This window comes from Macaca nemestrina, chromosome X, assembly GCF_043159975.1.
Source record: "Macaca nemestrina isolate mMacNem1 chromosome X, mMacNem.hap1, whole genome shotgun sequence".
In the NCBI taxonomy this organism is placed as follows: domain Eukaryota; kingdom Metazoa; phylum Chordata; class Mammalia; order Primates; family Cercopithecidae; genus Macaca; species Macaca nemestrina.
Window position 1 is genome coordinate 31,623,408 of NC_092145.1, and position 21,007 is coordinate 31,644,414.

Consider the following 21,007-nt stretch of genomic DNA (forward strand, 5'->3'; position numbering starts at 1 on the left):
CTAGAGGTGCAAACCACCACTCCCAGCTAATTTTTCTATTTTTAGTAGAGACAGGTTTCACCATGTTGGCCAGGCTATTCTCAAACTACTGGCCTCAAGTGATCCGCCTGCCTCAGCCTCCCAAAGTGCTGGGATTACAGGCATGAACACCAAGCCTGGCCCAACTCATTTGTTAATTGAGATAGCACTGTAACTGTTCTTTAAAATTAAGAAAGGAGATAGGGTAGAGATTTAGAATAAAGCATAAATTTAATTTAGTTATTCCAAATGAAAGTGCTAGATTTAAAAAAAAAAAGTTTCATGACTAAAAAATATGAGAGCTGAATAAAATATCTGGAAATTACTTGTGTAGCATGGCAATGGCTTCTCTTGTTTTCAACTGATCAAGTCCAAAAGTTAAAGCAAAACGTCGAGCAAGTTCTTTTATGCCACTAAATGTAGAGGATGATCTATCAAAATTATAGCCATTTTCTTGTATCATTTCATTAAAAAGCTGTTTGGAAAGAAAGAAAGCACGTTAAAGTTCTTAATACCTGGAGATTAACATCTTTTAAAATATTACATTTTCATTTAAAATACAGGTGTTCAATAAATGAGGCACTGTATTTTATTGTAAAACACTAAAACATGATACAAATGACCAAAAGTGTAGTACTTTGTATTTTTAAACTGGAGGTTGTTATTAACATCAGAAACTCTTTAGGTTAGTTTTGGCAGAATGCTATTCTGCTGGTATTAATTGGATATTAACACAGCATATAAAAATATAAAGAAAAAAACCCCCAGCAAATTATTAGGCAACCATGCTCTGTTATTTACGTTTCAGTGGTGAATCTTCACATCAAGAACTCTTAACATGAAATAGCGAAAGCTTAAGAATTTTAATCTTCTTTGACAAAGCAATTCTAATTATAGGACTTGAACCAAAAGAAATAATATTTATGCACAATACTATGTACAAAAATGTTTTAGTGCTATTTGTAACAGCAAAACTTGTTTAAAAAAAAAAACCCTCAGCATAAACAAGGAGACTTTGGTTAAATTGTGGTCCATCTACAAAATGGAATATTATATAGTCGTCAAAATGGATATGCTAATCATCCTGCTTTGGTTAACTATACACTGTGTCAAAACATCACTATGTATACCCCATAAATATGTACAATTATGTGTCAACTTGTTTTTGTTTTTGAGACAGAGTCTTGCTCTATCACCCAGGCTAGAGTGCAGTGGCATGATCTTGGCTCACTACAACCTCCACCTCCCGGGTTCAAGCGATTCTCCTGCCTCAGCCTCCTGAGTAGCTGCGATTACAGGCGTGTGCCACCAAGCCCAGCTAATTTTTGTAGTAGAGATGGGGTTTCACCATATTGGCCAGGCTGCTTTCGAACTCCTGACCTCGTGATCTGCCCACCTTGGCCTCCCAAAGTGCTTGGATTACACACGTTAGCCACCACACCTGGCCATGTGTCAACTTTTTAAACTGAGGAAGACTTCTGGGTATACACCCAGAGAAAATGAAATCCAAATGTTGAGGAAATATCTGCATTCATAAAAGCAGAGAATAGAAAGGTGGTTGTCAGGGACTGGGGGTTGGGGGAGGCTGAGACTTTGGTCAAAGGGAACAACGTTTCAGTAGGACAGGATAAGTAAGTTCTGAAGATCTATTGTATAGCATGGTGACCATAGTTAAGAGTAACGTACTGTTTTGTTTGTCTAAAAACTGCTAGGACAGTTGGTCTTCAATGTTCTTAACACAAGTAAGTAAGTATGTGATGTAATGTTTATGTTAATTAGCTAAATTTAATCATTTCACAATGCATACATATCAAAACATGCTGTACACCATTAAGTACACAGAATTCTTACTTTTCAATTATACCTTCACAAAAATCTAGAAAAAAAATAAATGAACCTCTCCTGCTCCAAAAAAAAAAAAAAAAGGTGCTGAGGAAATTATTTAATGGCATAAATGTGTTCATTGTTTATTAGTATTAAAATGCAGTCTTACAAAATGGAATGCACAATTTAATTTTTGTTAAAATTTCAGATTTCATGTAGGCATAAAAAAGAGTAACAAGGCCATTAAAAAATAAAAAGGTTATTGTAAAGTGAAAACATTAAGGATACTCTGCATTTGTTCCTTTTTTATATTTTCTAAACTTTCTACAGCTAGCAGCTATTACTTTATAGCAAAAGTTATTTTTTAAATGCCATCTTTCAACCTTTTAAATTTTATTTATTTTTCTTTCTTCATTTTCTGTAGAGATGGGCTCTTGCTATGTTGCCCAGGTTGGCCTTGAACTCCTGGGCTCAAGCAATTCCCTACCTTGGCCTCCCAAAGTGCTGGGATTACAGGCATCAGCCACTACACCCAGCCTACATTTTGTTAATTTTAATAGAGAAAATTCAAATTCTCAAATAAAATTAAGAACATTCCTATCTGTATTTCTTAAAAGAAAGTTCATTAAGTTGGAATGGGTTATCTTTTGCATGCAAATTTTGTCTCCAAAGACAAAAGCATACTAAGTGGATAATTTTACCTAATTAAACTGCCTCAACACTGCCAAAATGAAAACTATTGGTTTTTTTGTTTGTTTGTTTGTTTGTTTTGAGACAGAGTCTCACTGTGTCACCCAGGCTGGAGTGCAGTGGCACGATCTTGGCTCACTGAAACCTCCACCTACCAGGTTCAAGCAATTCTCATGTCTCAGCCTCCCAAGTAGCTGGGATTATAGGTGCACACCACCGTGCCCAGCTAATTTTTGTTTTTTTAGTAGATACGGGGTTTCCCCATGTTGGCCAGGCTGGTCTCAAATTCCTGACCTCAGGTGATCCGCCCACCTCGGCCTCCCAAAGCACTGGGATTACAGGCATGAGCCACCACACCTGGCCAAAACTATTGTGTTTTAGTTATAAAATTAATATACGCTCACAAAAATAAGTTTGGAAATATACAGAGAAAAAAGTAGAATTCAACATGAAATCTACCAAAGCAAGTTAACCACTGTTAATATATTTTGTGATTATGAAGCTCTTTATACATTAACGAATATAGATCTACACTAATTTTAAGTGCTGTACAATAGTCATTGCAGAAATGTACTATACAGTAAATTTATCTAATATCCTGATAGACTTTTAGATTATGTCTTACTTGCTGTAAACAATGTTGCAATATATAACTTTGTATATCAACTTTTGCAAACTTGTCTTTTTATCACCTTGGATAAAAGAGTAGATTTAAAAAGTAGAACTGCTGCCTCAAATGGCATACACATTATAAATTTTTACATAAATTGCCCAATTGCCTACCACATCTATATTTCCTCCATACCTTAGACACCTATAGGTTTTGCCAATCTTGACAGTTTGAAAGCAAAAAAATAATCTCACTTGCACTCTCTTGTATTTCTACTTTTATAAATTGTCTATTGCACCCTTTGCCCAATTTCAACTGCTACCTTAGTTTGCTATTAGGTGTTAATTGTGTTAGCTAAAGTTGGTACTCTTAATGCTTACCTGTTGCAGACTGAGAATAAGGGTCTTAGCACACTGAATTTTGTCTATCTGTCTTGTTTTACTCATTGTTTCTTTAATGATATCTCCATAGTCATTATAATACTGAAAAGAAATTTGTACAAATTAGAGCTTTATCTCTTAAAACCACTGGACAATAAGACTAATTTTAGGTTAGTCATGTAAACACATAACAAAGTATGTATTTGGCCAAAATTATGCCTTCGAAGGCAGGAAAGAATGTTACTGAAACCTAAAGATCATTTCTAAGCATACAATCCCTAACTTCAGTAAAATCATATATACAAAACCGTTAAGATCTAATCAAATTCAGCTCCAGACTTGGTTTAAAATAAAGAAGGTATAGTGACTAAAAGAACACTTAGGTTATGCAGATTTTCAGAAGTAACACAAAATATACAAACAAAATTCTCTTTGTAAAACAATGAATATAATCTCAGTTATACTTATAACTAATTCATTGATACTGGGTACAGGCCATGAGCAGTTTAAAACTTTATTAATTTGGCTTGTAGAATCTAACAGTCTATAAACAACTTTTAAAAGGAAAGCATATAAACAACTTTTAAAAGAAAAGTTGTTTATATGACATTTACAATACACATGGCACATGAAATTTTTTCCTAATTTAAGATTGTGTTTCAAACACGTACAATAACAATTATCAAAGATAACAGAATAACCATGTCCCTATGACAAATAAGTGACTTTAGAATACCTAAAACTTTAAAAGTTGTTAAATAACTTCATAAACAACCTTAGTTTAAAAACAAAACAAAACAAAAACTGGTAATTATCATCCCAAATGATTTAAGTTCCAAAATAATTTTCAATGATATTAGAGTTCAAGTAGCAAAATATTCCAGAGAGGATTAACTAAGTTTTAATATATTACATATTTTATTTATTGAAAGCAAAGGCTTTAAAAAGTTTACATTTATAATTAGATTTTAGTTGAGGAAGGATTTTTAAAGCTATCTTACCATATTTAGTCACATTCTCTTAGTATAATCAACAATATCCTGTTTATTATTACTTTTAACTTACAAAACCTCACATACAGTTATGAAAATTATGAATAACCTATGGTGAATCAAGTCAGACTTTGAGAACCAAAGGTGGGAACCTTAACAATCATAGTGGAACAGATAAAGGTAGTCAGGATGCAAAATGTTTGGAGTTATTCAAGGTTGCAAAATGCATAGTAACCAAGCCAAAACTACCACCCAAGTTTTCTGACTCCTGAAATTCTTTTTAATGCTACATCAAGCAGAGGAGGATGCCATCCTATTATCTTAAACTGAATCATAAATGCTATTTCTGATAGTGACAAATTAAGAGGCCATCTCTAATATTCCAAATGCAAATGAACATAATAAACCCAAAATGTCCATTAATTGGAGTAAAGGTATAAGGAAATGTTACTGAAAACATTAAATATTTTAAATACAACTCTTTTACACTAGAAATGTAATTTACCACTTAAATAATTCAATGGCAGCCATGTATAAAAACCAGTGTTGCATTTTAAAACTATCTTGCTATCCATTTTCAACTTTACCTTCATATACTGTTTGAAGATATCTGCAGCTGTATTCATCTCCACCACAGTATATACAATTAGCTTACAAAATGCTGCAAGTAAATTTCTTCTCTTGTGCAGAGCTTCAATTTTACTGGCTTCATCCTCTTGCTGACCATCTATAGAAAAAGTCCCAAACATTAAGCCATCTTGTATTTTATTTCAACCATGTATTTTTTAAATTCTCACTATAAAACATGCTTTTGTAAGATAATTTGAAAAGGGAAAAACATTAAAATTAAAATTATAAACATTCATAATTTATTCCAATAGACTACATTTTTGTGACATCAAATAATGATCAGAACAAATGGAATTGAATCACTCTATTTGTTCATATTCTACATTCACCTAGTGAAGTCAGGCTAAACTTGCCTAACATTCATCTACTTCCCTAGCAGGATAGTTTGTTAACAAAATCTGCACATTCAATGTCTGTTAGTTAAGGCTCCTAGATTCCTGAACACTGCCAACCTCAGAATTTCTCCTATCCCTTACGAGGATGATCCCACTTACTTCAAACCCCAAAAATCTGGCTATAAGAGTCCTCCTTTGTACATATATTCTGCTAGACAGGCCCCAGAAACCATTTTGTCTTTTTAAAATAATCTTGCATATTTCTACTCTGATCCATTATGTGAAATCTTGACATTCAATTCTCAAGAAGACAAACTTATTTCCAAATTCATAGTCAGGGAAGCCCCACTGCAGCCTCCAAGTAATGCCAAATAATTGTTTTTACTTATTGGATACTGTAAATAAAACTGGATGAAGCTTTTTATATTTAAAAAAAAGCTACATAAAAAATTTTTCCCTCTGGAGAGATTTTACAAATGAAATTACTTGTAAAAAAAACCACTATCCCGGGCTGGGCACAGTGGCTCACTCCTATAATCCCAGCACTTTGGGAGGCCAAGGCAGGTGGATCATCTGAGGTCAGGAGTTCGAGACCATCTTGGCCAAAATGGTGAAACCCCATCTCTACTAAAAATACAAAAATCAGCTGGGTGTGGTAGCATGCGCCTGTACTCCCAACTAGTTGGGAGGCTGAGGCAGGAGAATCGCTTGCACCCAGGAGGTGGAGGTTGCAGCGAGCCAAGATCACGCCACTGCACTCCACACTGAGCAACAAGAGTGAAACTCCATCTAAAACAACAACAACAACACTATCCCATGTTAAATGAAGTTAAAATTGTTTATGTTTATTAGCCATTTATAATTCCTCTGGTGAACAGTCTGCACATATCCTATCAGCTCCAACATAAGGTTCTCAATATCAAAAACTATTTTATGTATAGTAAGAATGTTCTTTCATTTAATTAATTTTTCATCTTGTCTCTGGTAATCTTTGATAACTTCTAGTAAACTAAAACCAAATTTTAAGAGTAAGAATTTGTTTAAGACAGACCATCAGAGAAAGTTATATCTCAAATATATGTCCCAAGATGCAACACTATTTGCTTAGACACCTAAGACATATCATTACACTGAATACATAAAGTAACCTTTTCTTAATAGCTCTGTCACTATAATGGACAATTTCTACATGACATTGTTTCCAATGACATACAGACATTTTCCCTCTAAAGACTAAACTATCCTATGATATTAAAAGTGTTTAAGTCCTGATTTTTATTTTCCTCCACTAACTGCTTGTCAATAATTAGCCAACTTTTTCTCTTGTGGATATTAAGGAATGCAAAGAAGTACCTAACACACTGGGCCTTTCATTAAGTGTCAGCTGCCATTATTATTATGTATTGTCAAATGAAATGCCTCTAGGAGCATTCCCTATTTTACTCTCCCTTTCTAATCTGATGTGGGCTAACAAATACAATATGCAAGGGTCTACAATACTAGATGTTAGGTGAGGATGAGTAACAATGGAAACTATCATATGCTGCTGAAAGGAGGGTAAAATACTACAACCACTTTGGCAAGATGCACACACACTATATAATCTAGCAATTCCATTCAGGTATACACTAGAAAAGAACTACACATGTGCTCAAGGAGCTAAGCATTGAAATATTTGTTGTAACACTATTTTAATTGAGGAAAAAGTAGAAATAACCTAAATGTCTAAAAATAAGAAAATGGATAAACTGTTGTTAACTTGTATCATATAATACTGGTCGGAATGAATGAATTCTAGCCACATGTCAACACTGTTTTATCTCAGGAATGTAAATTCAAAAAAGAAAATTGCACTGGGTGCAGTGGTGTGTGCCTATAATCTCAGATACTGAGGAGGCTGAGGCAACAGTACTGTTTGAGGCCAGGAGGTTGAGGCCAGCCTGGGCAATATAGCAAGATCTCATTTCATATTTTAAAAATAAGACAAAAGGCAAATTGCAAAAGGTTCAACATAATATCATTTACATGGAAGTTAGCAAGAATAAATGAACTATGTATTTTTAACAGATACAAATTCTTAGTAAAATAAAACCGAAATGCAAAGGTGTAATAAACAACAAATTTGGGGTAGCAGTTATCTCTAGGGAAAAGGGGAGGATAACGGGATAAGGGAGGAATACAAATGAGGGCTTCTTTTGTAACTGTACTTTTATTTCTTTAAAAAAACCTAAAACAAATACAGCTAAATTTGACAAAGACTGATAGAATGGTTATGTAAAAATCTGTTATATTTTCTACTCTTCCATTGGACTAGAATGCACTTCATTTTAAAAGTGAAAATAGTGCCAGGTACAGTAGCTCACATCTGTAATCCCAGCACGTTGAGAAGCCAAGATGAGAGGACTGCTTGAGCCCAGGGTTGGAAACCACCCTGGGCTACACAGCAAGACCTCGTCTCGACTAAAAATTAAATAAATTAGCCAGGCAGAGTGGCACACGCTTGAGTCCCAGCTACTCCAGAGACTGAGGTGGGAGAATCATTTGTACCTGGGAGATTTAGGCTGCGATGAGCTATATGGAGTCCACACCACAACCTGGGTGACAGAGTGAGACCCCCCCGCCACACACACACAAAGTCCAAGGAGATAAGATGCTGTGGGTAATTCTAGGAAGCTCCTAGGTGGTCAAGAGTTTTGGCAAGCGTACTCTAATTCAATTCCCCATGGACTAAATGAAGCTAAGGCAGCCCCAAATTAACAAAAGGGTTATGTACCAAAACTTATTTTGTATCAGGTTTTAGAATCCAATTGTGCTTTCTCATAGACGTTTTAGAAGTTTAAAAAAAAAAAAAAAAAAAGACGTTTTATAAAGTCCTATTCACTTTTTGGATTAATTTCAGATGTTAGCTTCTCAAAAGATGCTTCAATACCTGCAGATCAGTGAGAACTTACTCTACATGCCCAAAACACTTTGTACATGTCTCCATTACTTATCAAAAATTGCACTATAGGCCAGGCACAGTGGCTCACACCTGTAATCCCAGTACTTTGGGAGGCCGAGGCGGGCAGATCACCTGAGGTCAGGAGTTCAAGACCAGCCTGGCCAACATGGTGAAACTCTGTCTCTACTAAAATAACATAACATAACATAACATAAAACAATAAATTTTAAAAAAAAAGAAGAAGAAAAAAAAAAGAAAAAGAAAAATTAGCTGGGTGTGGTGGTTGACACCAGTAGCCTCCCAGCTACTTGGGAGGCTAAGGTAGGAAAGCCATTTGAACCTGGGAGGCGGAGGTTGCAGTGAGCCAAGATTGTGCCACTGCACTCCAGCCTGGGTGGCAGAGCGAGACTCCACCTCAAAAAAAAAAAAAAAAAAAAAAAATTGCACTATAATTACTTGGTTCTTTTCAACCTGAATTTAATTCTTGAAGGATGATACCTTGTTTCATCTTTTCATATCCATACCATCTAGTAAACTGCCTGCTGACCAATAAATGTCAATATTATGAATAAAAGCATAACTAAGCCAATAGCTTACAGTAACAGATGAAAAACTCAAAGTATATAACCTTCACTACATGGATTCTGACAACTGTTTGGGCAACTCTGGGTTTCTCATTTGTGTTCAGAGTAAGTTTTTAGTATGTGAGCACAAAGCTCTCTATTGCTAAAAATAAGCTACATGCCGTATACAGAATTACCTGTTTATTTACACCCTGATATGCAGTGATACATCAGTGTGGATATACACATGTTGATGTTGTATTTTCCTTTAAGTATAACTTCACACTTTGGGAGGCCAAGGCAAGAGGATCACTGGAGGCCAGGAGTTCAAGACCAGCCTGGGCAACATATCAAGACTCCATGTCTACAAAAAATTAGCCAAGCACGGTGGCACACCACCTGTAGTCCTAGCTACTCAGGAGGCTAAGATGGGAGGATTGCTTTGGTCAGAGTTTGAGGGTGCAGTGAGCTATCATAATGCTACTGTACTCCAGGCTAGACAACAGAGTGAGACTCTGTTTCTAAAAAATAAACAAAAAATATACCTTCAAACTAAAAACAAACCCAGAAAGACGCCACCAAATATCACTTCTTTTCCATGACTTCATGCTCAAGTAGGCAATTAGGGTGTGTAAACAATTAGGGTGTGAAGAGTAACTTAACACTAGGTGAGGCTGGTTTGATTCTTTTCCTGTGAACATTCTATACTGCCCCAGACTTTTACATAGCAGTTTCAAACATTTTTCTAACATTCAGAAATCACATTAATACTCCCAAAATTTAAAAAAAAACCTATGGTATACAAGTACACAACAAAAAGTAACATAAATACTTGATTCTTCCCAAATTATCTGCATATTGGTATTACCAATAAATAAGGGCAAGAGGGAGTAAATTTTATTGAGTACCTGCTATATGTCCAGGCACTGTACTAGTCATTTGGCTCGATTTTTAACAGTTTTATGAGGTAGTCAGAAATTAGAAAACAGGCTCAGTGCTAGTGAGAAGCAGAGATCTGACTTGAGAGCCTATACTCTGCAACATCACATTTTCTTCACAATAGTACAAAAAATGAACATAAATGTGCTGGAATATATACCTGTGTTTCACGTTTTTAAGGATAAAATATATTCTAGTGCACTGGAATATATACCTGTGTTTCACGTTTTTAAGGATAAAATACATTCTAGTGCACCAATGTACATCATTGTTACTTAAGTTTGATTTTATGGTGGACACACAGATTTAATAAAAAGATGGCAATAAAATTACCTGCACTATTATTATCATCATCCTGTTCAATGAAGACATGATCCAAAATAAAGCTGAGCAACTCAGACTGCAATGAAGAATCAGGGGTGTAAACTAACGGCTCTAACATGTCACGCCCTCCTGACATAATCTGATGGCTGAAGATCATCAAAATATCACACAGAATAGTGAAGGCCTATTTAAAAAAAAAAAAAAGAGGAAAGCATGCTATAATCCAAGATTTCTCACTAACTGCCACAAATAATTTACATATTTGACACAGAAACAGAATCCAACTTTCTATATTTAAAAATCTTAAGAGAAATCAATGTTTAGTATTTTCCTAAGATTCTAAAGCTGAGAAGTATATATATTTGCATAATGCTTTACTAACTGCAAATTTCACAATTTTTTTTTTTAATTTTCAGCAACATTAAGTGACTTGTACAATATGTTACACACTACCAAAACATGCAGGGTCAGGACTCAAACTCAGGTTTTCTAACTCCAAATCCCCTACTTTGCTCTATATTGCAATGCCCCAAGGTATTCATTCTCAAACATGAAATAATGTATAAACTTGGTACCATTCTTCATTCTACAGAAGAAAAAACATTAAAGAGGTAAGTATTAGAATAGAGATCACAAAATCTGTGGTACTTACTAAGTACTCTCATTGTTCACACGTGTACTGATTAAGTAGAGAAAACATAACCAGATACGGGGCTGCTTACTATTTATCAGGTAAACCTGAACATATTATAATAAACATAAGGCTGAAGTTGTATCTCAAGGAGCTTAATAAAAACTCTGCCACGGGTTTTAAATGGAGTCACAGACTAGTTAATTATTTGTTGGGAAGGGGTAATGAAAATAGAAATTTAGGGTCACAAAGTAAACCAGAAAATACATTTAAAGGAAGCCCATTCCTGGAAAGACAATATAATACAGAGCACAAAGTAGATCTTACTAACAGTTTTGCCATTTTGGAACCAACCATATTTACTTTTTCTCTTTATGTTTTTACCCCTTCCTTCAGTCTCTTCTCCTAACTACTATAGTAGTAATTTATACCTATTAGCATATTTCAGTTTACAAAAACTTGCAACATAAAGAGTAAGGATATAAAGTATTAAGTATGATGATATTTACTAATTAGCTGAACTAGCAAATCAAGTGAGCTGACCAGGACACATTCTGGGAAGCTGTTGGGAAGACTGGGCACACAAGCTGTTTAATAACTAAATAATTAACCTCTATGGCCTGAGCAAGGGATTATATAGGCAGTTACACAGGATAACCCACAAGGATTATGTGTTAATGCTGTAAAAATAGGGATTATTATGCTGAATAACTTGGTGTCCCATGCAAATATAAAGTAATATTTCATGCATTAGGTTTGGATCCGTGCATGTCATTAAAATCCTATTCCAAGAGTTTAAATCTAAATTCAATTTACTACCATCAGAAATCTTGTTCCTTTCATCTGAATTATAGAGATGAAAATTAAAGTACCACACCCTTTATTGCTATAGTTCAAAACAACACATATAAAATTGGAAAGAATTCAGCAATGTAACAGTTATAGCTATATACTTCATACTTTTGGAAAAAAGAAAAAAAAGCAAAATTCAGTAACTGCATCTTGGCCATTGAATACCTTCTAATTCATGTGTGACCAAGCATATATGTATGGTAGGGACAAGAGAGAGATGGAAATACAAAAATAAGAGACTAACAGCTGGGCACTGAATGGACATTTTAAACTATAGAATTCCAAATATGTTTTATTAAAATTAGCTTCGGTATTTTTTAATTAAATAAAAACAAGTGCCAAACAAAAGGGCTGGTATATTTGAACATATCACAGTGTCCAAAAATCATAGTCAGGTTGACTATTGGGATTCTACCTGAAAAAACAAAGGTTAAGCTGTATGAAATGGTTGCAAACCTTGAAATCACCATAATCATTTTGACTATACCATATTAATAGTTATTATGAAATGCTTGTGAAAACATCTTCCCATAAAAGCATTTGAAAAGCATGTTTCCAACGAAGCTTAATCCTCTCAATTAGAGAATTAGAACTGAACATGACGTTAGTTCTAGGATCAAACCAGGTTAACAGTCTATTTCCAGAACTGAAAAGGTTGGAAGTAACGGAAGAATGAAGGCATATGGGCTGGGAAGGTTAACACTTGGAAGAGTGACTATAAATGTTTATTTCAGACAAGGTCCACAGAAAGATCAGGATGAGCGAGAATGCCAACATTTGGTATTCTCAGAGAACAAAACCTTGTGGACTTTTCTATCCTGGAGCAAACTTGTTATATTGGTTGCTTTCAGGAATGACTTTTTGTTAATTTCATACATCTATAATTTGTATGAAGAAGTCTGTTTACCATGTGTCATAAAGGAACAACAACATAAATTAACTAGAAGGGTAATCTATAATGCAATTATAAACCCCACATGAAATTAATCAATTTTATTGTGCACAAGTCCAATATATTGACCTATTTTTTTAGTATAGTACACATAGGCAGATACAAGATATTTCTGCTTCGCTCAATCTTAGTATTATTTAAACTTTCTACATTAGTTCAGATTTTATAAAAGTTGCTTACAAAAAGATTACCATCTATAGTAATTACTAACCTGTTCCTTAACAGTAGTATTCACGTTGGTCAGGTAATGTTGACATATCTGACAAAATACTCTCATTTGCTTCTTTAAACGCAGCAAGTCCTCCTTGAAAAAATTTAACATTAACTTTTAAAAAATATTGTATAAACAATTCAGCATTTCTTTAAAATGTTTTCAATTACGTAAAACATTATCTCATATATATAGCTTTATTAACTCTACTTGTGCATTTGATTTAAATTTCTTCTTTATAATTTACTAGAAATGAAAACAAAGAGACGGTTTGTCTTACAAATCTCACCAAAGTGCAGCCTTAAAAATATGAGGTACACTAATAGATAATATCCTAAGGCTTTAGCCACTAGCACAGAATGCTAATAAAGATTTACACTCCGTGCTCACATCATTTCAAGGGTGGTCAACCCATAAATGGAAGAAAATAATAAAAAAGAAATGGCATCTTCCATTTCTTGTTAGAAGGATACTGCTGTACTTGGCCGGGCGCGGTGGCTCACGCCTGTAATCCCAGCACTTTGGGAGGCCGAGGCGGGCAGATCACAAGGTCAGGAGATCGAGACCACGGTGAAACCCCGTCTCTACTAAAAATACAAAAAATTAGCCGGGCGCGGTTGTGGGCGCCTGTAGTCCCAGCTACTCGGGAGGCTGAGGCAGGAGAATGGCGTGAACCCGGGAGGCGGAGCTTGCAGTGAGCCGAGATCGCGCCACTGCACACCAGCCTGGGCTGGGCGACAGAGCGAGACTCCGTTTAAAAAAAAAAAAAAAAAAAAAAAAAAAAGAAGGATACTGCTGTACTTTATAAAAACTCAGAATGGAAAACATTTTGTGGTGTTACTATAAACTTTAAAACGTCTCAAACTTTTAATTTAAGTTAATTAATTTGTTTGTTTATTTATTTTGAGATAGAGCTCACTCTGTAGCCCAGGCTGAAGTGCAGTGACATGATCTCGGCTCATAGCCCAGGCTGAAGTGCAGTGACATGATCTCGGCTCACTGCAACCTCTGCCTCCCAGGTTCAGGCAATAATTCTCCTGCCTCAGCATCCTGAGTAGCTGAGATTACAGGTGCACACCACCACGCCCGACTAATTTTTGTATTTTTAGTAGAGACAAGGTTTCACCATGTTCGCCAGGTGGGTCTTGAACTCCTGACCTCAAGTGAGTGGCCTTCCTCAGCCTCTGAAAGTGCTGGGAGTACAGGCGTGAGCCACAGTGCCTGGCTTACCATAAATAATTTTATATTCACTCCTTTCCTATACTAAAAATACTGCCTTTTTTCCAGTTTATTTTTTAACTTTCAACATAGGTGAGCAATTATATATGGTAATATAGTCACCGTTCCTACTACAAGCTTAACATTTAGTTAAATTAACTTTTTCTTAACTGATAAAAAGCACACAATGAGCGGGGCACAGTGGCTCACGCTTGTAATCCCAGCACTTTGGAAGGCCAAAGTGGGCAGATCAGTTGAGGCCAGGAGTTCGTAAGCCTGGTCAACATGGTGAAATCCCATGTCTACTAAAAATGCAGAAATTAGTGGGCGTGGAGGTGCGTGACTGCAGTCCCAGCAGCTTAGGAGGCTGAGGCACAAGGATTGCTTGAACCCGAAAGTCAGAGGTTGCAGTGAGCCGAAACTGCACTACACTCCAGCCTCGATGACAGAGCAAGACTCTGCCTCAAAAGAAAAGGGAGAAAAAAAAAAAAGCACATAATGTTAACAATACTATATTGATTTTTCAAGAGGAAAAATCCATTTGTAGATATAAACAGCATCTTAAAAGCCCAGAGAAATTCTAAGTATTTAACATTATTCTCTGGGTTTAGGCAACACAAACTTATTATCAAGAGGATTACTTTTTGAAGAAAATGCCTACAAACACCTAACTCCCGAACTCTCAGAAATTGCGTGATAGTTCTAAAAATGAGCCCAAACAATATTTAAGGCAATATCCAGTACTACAAGTACAATGTTTAAGCTTCCAATTTACAAATGGAAAAGGCAGTCCTGTTTAGTTCAATTACTAAACACATTAAGGATTATCATTATGGGTAAAGCTTTAAAAGCTCTATATGTACTAATAGCTGGCACTAGCACATTATATATTCAATCAGAAAATGATTGATCATGAATTTGGAACATCACTAGAGAGATCTTGAATATGAATAAGGTTATCTCAAAACAATACCAGAGCATAAGAAGATCTAGGGGCAGTTGGTTTATTATCTTCAATTTATGTAATCTAATACTTATATCTGTTTCAAAGGCTCTTGGTCATCAACTTTGAGAATACAGAAAACCACAGATTATGCAACCTTCAAATGTGAACAACAATGTTTAATTAAAAATCATACCTTGAAACAAACCATACTGATGTCCTCCACTGAATATACATCAAACTATAAATAACAGTACATTAGAAACAAGCAACATTTCACTGAAATAACTGATCTCATTAAATGTGTAAGTTTGCTGAAAACCGTTAATGATACTTAGTCTAACAAAAACACTATCGAACCACCACAAACCTTTGTAGAGCTGCTTTCAGTTATCTTAGCAAGTTGCCAAAGGATTACATAGTGAGTACACTGCAGTGCGTGAATAACAATCTGTAAAAAGAATCAAAGGATACAGTTAAAATTTAAAAGTCACAAGACTTCACTTTTCAAAGTTAAATGTGTAACTAGTAAATAAATAAAAACCTGCTCAGGCATGTCTCCATTTTCGATTCCAGTTTTCAAGAGTTTGTAATTACAAGCAAATAGATCCCACTTTGAAAGGTCATGGGCACTGTAAAAATAAATAAATAAATAAATAAATAAATAAATAAGCTTTATTAAAAAGCTAAACCTAATGACAGTTGTTTTGGACTTGACTATTAACAGAATGCAGTAAATGCAGTAAACTTTAAAATGCCCCCACAACAACAACAACAACAACAAATTAGCTTAGAAATTAACATTATAACCCACAAAACATGCAAGTTTATTTCTACAGATTTAAGAAAACAGGAACTTCAAAATTCAACTTACTTATGAAAAGCAGTAATCCTCTTCAATGTTGACAATACCTGATATGCATCATCTTCATCAGGTTCTTCACCCTATGAATATTAATTATACTTAAGAACCATCAGAGTGAAAAATCCTAGGCTATCAAAATGTTACTATCACCCTGAAAAATAAAGAATAACGTAACAAAACCCACAAACGAACTTTGTCATTCAATACCTAGATCTGGCCAAATTTAAGGCAATATGGCTGGGGTAATAAGTCAACACAAGTTTGTTATCATAGAAACATCATAACTAAGAGAAAAAATGGGCCGGGCGCGGTGGCTCAAGCCTGTAATCCCAGCACTTTGGGAGGCCGAGACGGGCGGATCACAAGGTCAGGAGATCGAGACCATCCTGGCTAACACGGTGAAACCCCGTCTCTACTAAAAAATACAAAAAACTAGCCGGGCGAGGTGGCGGGCGCCTGTAGTCCCAACTACTCGGGAGGTTGAGGCCGGAGAATGGCGTGAACCCGGGAGGCGGAGCTTGCAGTGAGCTGAGATCCGGCCACTGCACTCCAGCCTGGGCGGCAGAGCGAGACTCTGTCTCAAAAAAAAAAAAAAGAGAAAAAATGAAAATGACATTCTTCTTTTTCTTCTAAGTAAACTTGACACAAAATTATAAAGGCATCTATTTTTTCACAGTAATAAATGCACTAGGACAATAAAATACTTAAATGACAAGAATATCAGAAAGACAATACCTAAAGGACAAAACCTAAGTACCTTAAATGTATATCATCATGAAGACATATGACACTAATCACAAATAAATAGGGAAAAACCCCCTGAATAATGACTAGATATGCTGGTCCTATTTGGATATCAATATTTATTAATTTCATTCATTTTCAACTTAGGGTAACTTAAGTTTTGAAAAATTTTACCAGTCTTACTACAGGAAACATAAAATTGTTTACACACTACTAAATCTACTGTGTTGAACTCTAGTTCTCTCAAAAAAGCACTTGTTTTTAAACTATAACTCTTCTACAAAGTAATTAAATTTAATTAACAAACCATTGCTTGATTTTAAATGAATTTGTCCTAATCAAAATCATATTCAGCCAAGAGTAGAGCTATTACAATTTTTAACTAAGAATGTAATAATTGTACATCAAAATATTTGCACAAACCTCCAATTAGTAAAACTTAATAAGCCCAGAATAACGATATACACCAAATAAAAGTTAAATGAGTAATTAATAAAACAAGAAAACTAGAAATTACAAAGTCCATATGATTTTACAACATTAATGATAAAAGTGATGTGGAAAAGGCTAACAGCATTAATTTGACAATTATGAATTTTTATTTTATTCAAGAAAATTTAATGTAAATATTTCCAGAAAAAATAACAATCACAACAAAAATACAAGTGTATTTAAGTGCTATGCACTAAGCCTCTTTGGAAATACAAGAGAATAACACAGGAAACTGAAAAAGTTTTATAATATCAAAACCCAGATCGGGTGTGGTGGTTCATGCCTGTAATCCCAGCACTTAGCGAGGCCAAGGCGAGTGGATCACCTGAGGTCAGAAATTCGAGACCAGGCTGGCCAACGTGGTGAAACTCCATCTCTACTAAAAATACAAAAATTAGCCTGGTACGGTGGCACATGCCTATAGTCCCAGCTGCTCGGAAGACTGAGGCAGGAAAATCTCTTGAATCTGGGAAGCAGAGGCTACAGTGAGCTGAGATCGCACCACTGTGCTGCGGCCTGGGCAACAGAGCAAGACTCCGTCTCAAAAAAAAAAAAAAAAAAAAAAAAAAACCATAATGTCCTTCCCTAACCTACACTGCCAAAACACTTAGAAATACTCCACTTTTTTAGGCTATCTAGTCTAAATCCAGCTCTCCTTTTCTGTTCCATTAACACCCTATTCCTTAACAGCCCTGGTTTAACCAGGTAACTGTCCAGACCATTTCTCAAAACAAAAAAGATGTTAGTTTTGCTTTCACCTTCTCTGAGTCACAGATTCTTAACACTTTCTTATTTTGGTGGAGTAGCAGCCTGGTGAGTCATAGAATGAAAAGGCTGAACATCTTTTCAAAATACTGCTAGGGACTATCACCAAGACTAACACTTGGGTGACTAATTGGCTTACTGGAGTAGAGGTGCTCAACTGACAAAATACTTGTAATAGTTATAATATATACCTCTTGCAGAAAATCTTCAAGAAGCCGGTTAAATTTATCTGCCAATTCATCTATCAGTTGACTTCTTGAAATATCTACCCTGTTGAAGATTGTGAACTCTTCATTACAGAGTGCATGGTAAGTTTTAGAACATGCTTCCAAAACATCTGTATCTGTGTGCTTCTCTACAATATTCCGGATCTGTCGCAATAAGGCATCCAAATGCTGCAAAATAATATTTTTCATCAAAACTAAGGCATATGTGATAGGTATAAGGTGACTACATCACCACACCACCATAGAAAAAACTGTCAAATACAGTAACTCTATGACACAGAGCGTACATTTTAAGGTGCTTTTCTAATCATGATAAATAAATACACTGATCCATCCATACTTATTCCTCAACTTTAAGGGAGATATTACCTACCTCATAGGGCTGTGGTGAGAATACTAACATATATTCATAGAACACAGCAAAAGTGTTCAATAAATATTAGTTGATTTTGTCTTATAATTGTTACTATTGTCTATGGCCATACCACCCTGAATGAGCCCAATCTCATCTAATTGTTATTATCTAGTTATCCACCCCTAGTCTCCATAAATGATCAGTGACACAGTCACATAATAGCTAAGAATGAAGGTACAGCTGTGGGCATGAAGCAAAGGGAAGCATCATTACCACCATTCTGTAAGTCAAACTAATCTAAAGTACAGAAGACCTAAGCTATAGGTTTCCTTTCTTAAAATACGTCCCAAAAACACATTTTAAGAAATATAAACAAACACTATGATGAAATGAACTAAAAAATTTTTCTTAAAGGTTTTTTTTACACAAAATAATCTTACCTTTTCTAATCGTCCAGTGGTATATATTTCCAAATCAAAGTACTGAGGCAGCTGCAACAAGTTAGTCACCTTTTCTGCATCTACAGAGTACTGTGAAATACAAAGATCATGTTAAAAATATCACTATAAGGCCGGGCGCGGCGGCTCATGCCTGTAATTCTAGCACGTTGGGAGGCCGAGGCGGGCGGCTCATGAGGTCAGGAGATCGAGACCACCCTGACTAACACAGTGAAACCCCGCCTCTACTAAAAATACCAAAAAGAAAAATTAGCCGGGCGTGGTGGCGGATGCCTGTAGTCCTAGCTACTGGGGAGGTTGAGGCAGGAGAATGGCGTCAGCCCAGGAGGCGGAGCTTGCAGTGAGCCCACATCGCGCCACTGCACTCCAGCCTGGGCAACAGGGCAAGACTCCGTCTCAAAAAATAAATAAATAAATATATATATATATATATATATATATATCTCGCAATAAGCATTATAATATTCTGTGAGGCATTTAGAAAAAAAAAAATTGTGATTTCTTAATAACACTATGATATCAACACAAACTTACTTTTGCTAATAACTGAGGAAGGGCCACGGCAAAAAGCTCAGTGATTTTTGTCCTGTCATCCAACTGTGTCTTCTTCTCCTTTGCTGTAAGCACCTAAAGTAACAGAAAGACTTCTATATTTATTAAGCCCATTAGCACTGTTAAGTGTTCAAGTTTTAGTTAAAACATACAAAATGATTAACTAAAAGTAAACTTCAAGAGATGGACACAAAAATTTCACCATAAAACATTAACCCTAAAAGTGACACGAAAGAGAAAACTACACATTATAAAAACATAAAGCTACCTGAAGTAACAAAAAAAATTTTACATAGTCCTAGAGGGAAAATCAATATCCAATAAGACTCATCAACTCTACCTTCAGATGGTTGGAGAATCGGTTAAAAATAGGAAATATAGTTTAGGAGCTTATATATAAAATATTGGGATTGACCAGCATTTCTGCTTACTCTAGGCTGTGGAACACGACACATAAGTAACAAATTCAAAACACTAAATTGCTATCAGCAATTAGCAAAAAGAAACAGAAATTTTTAAACACAGAAATAGAAAATATAGAAAACATCACCTTGTCTTTGATAAAATTTTGTTTCAGTTATGCACAAACACAAATATATTCATGTGTAATACGTCACAATATAAAAAAGAATTTTTATGCTTTACAGTCAAAAGTTTGAAAGCCTGTGGAATTGTTGGTATAAAATGCAAATTCACATAAACTTTACAAAAATGCACTAAAATATGATCCCAGGAAATAGAAATTTCCTTATTTTAATAAAAAATTATCTCGATTTTTATTTCTGATTTTATTTTAGAAGAAAAAGAAAGCAACTCCATAAATAGAACTGCACCATTCCAAATGGTGTACACTACATTCAGTCATGAAGGCAGGGACTGTCAATCATATCTCCTGCAGTTAACTAAAAAAGTATCTTATAGAGAACTCAAATTTCTCAAATTGCTAATGCTTTAAAATTTACCTCTAAGACATTTATAAGCAAAGGTTGTCTGAAAAATAAAACAAAATTTTAAAAAATTTTGTTTCATGGCTAAAATGGAATTTTTAAAAGATTCTGAAAAAGGAGAAATGGAGTTTAGAATATTGAAAAGACATTGATTGTCATACCCTTTTTCCTGTCCCTCTTCCCACGGGAGGATGACATTCAGCCGCTTGTCTAATGGTACAAAGCATTATTTCAATCAGAGCACTCTCTTGCCTATCTGTTAGTGCTAAAAAACAAAAAAAAAGTCAAAAAGTCAAAAAGAGCCTATTTCTTCTCCCTATATGCCACTTGTAATTATTACATAACAGTTTCTTCTGCCTGTAAACAGAACCTGCCCTAAGGTACTAAAGAAAATCCCATTACTGTATCACAGAAAAGACAACCTTCCTAAAACCCTCAGCATCCCAAAACTATCCACCACAGATTCATACATTTGGGTAAAGAAAATAACCCAGATAAAAAAAAAATAAAGAATGCTGACAGCAATTACATCTTTTTACATAGCATAAT

At 35.2% G+C, this 21,007-nt stretch overlaps 1 protein-coding gene across 10 annotated transcripts in view; it reads right to left on the bottom strand.

The window, feature by feature from the left end:
* Positions 1-21,007, bottom strand: part of LOC105468436 (STAG2 cohesin complex component) — a 140,581-nt gene that overhangs the window by 20,145 nt on the left and 99,429 nt on the right. For all 10 annotated transcript variants that reach the window (XM_011718592.2, XM_011718600.3, XM_071089055.1 and 7 more), the window contains 12 exons: positions 20,620-20,723; positions 19,494-19,586; positions 18,942-19,031; positions 18,111-18,314; positions 15,928-15,998; positions 15,598-15,685; positions 15,424-15,504; positions 12,893-12,985; positions 10,256-10,430; positions 5,102-5,241; positions 3,523-3,624; positions 345-493 (listed from right to left, as the gene is read on the bottom strand). In XM_011718592.2, the coding sequence (XP_011716894.1) occupies positions 345-493; positions 3,523-3,624; positions 5,102-5,241; positions 10,256-10,430; positions 12,893-12,985; positions 15,424-15,504; positions 15,598-15,685; positions 15,928-15,998; positions 18,111-18,314; positions 18,942-19,031; positions 19,494-19,586; positions 20,620-20,723 (1,390 nt within the window). The remainder of the gene's footprint in view (positions 1-344; positions 494-3,522; positions 3,625-5,101; positions 5,242-10,255; positions 10,431-12,892; positions 12,986-15,423; positions 15,505-15,597; positions 15,686-15,927; positions 15,999-18,110; positions 18,315-18,941; positions 19,032-19,493; positions 19,587-20,619; positions 20,724-21,007) is intronic.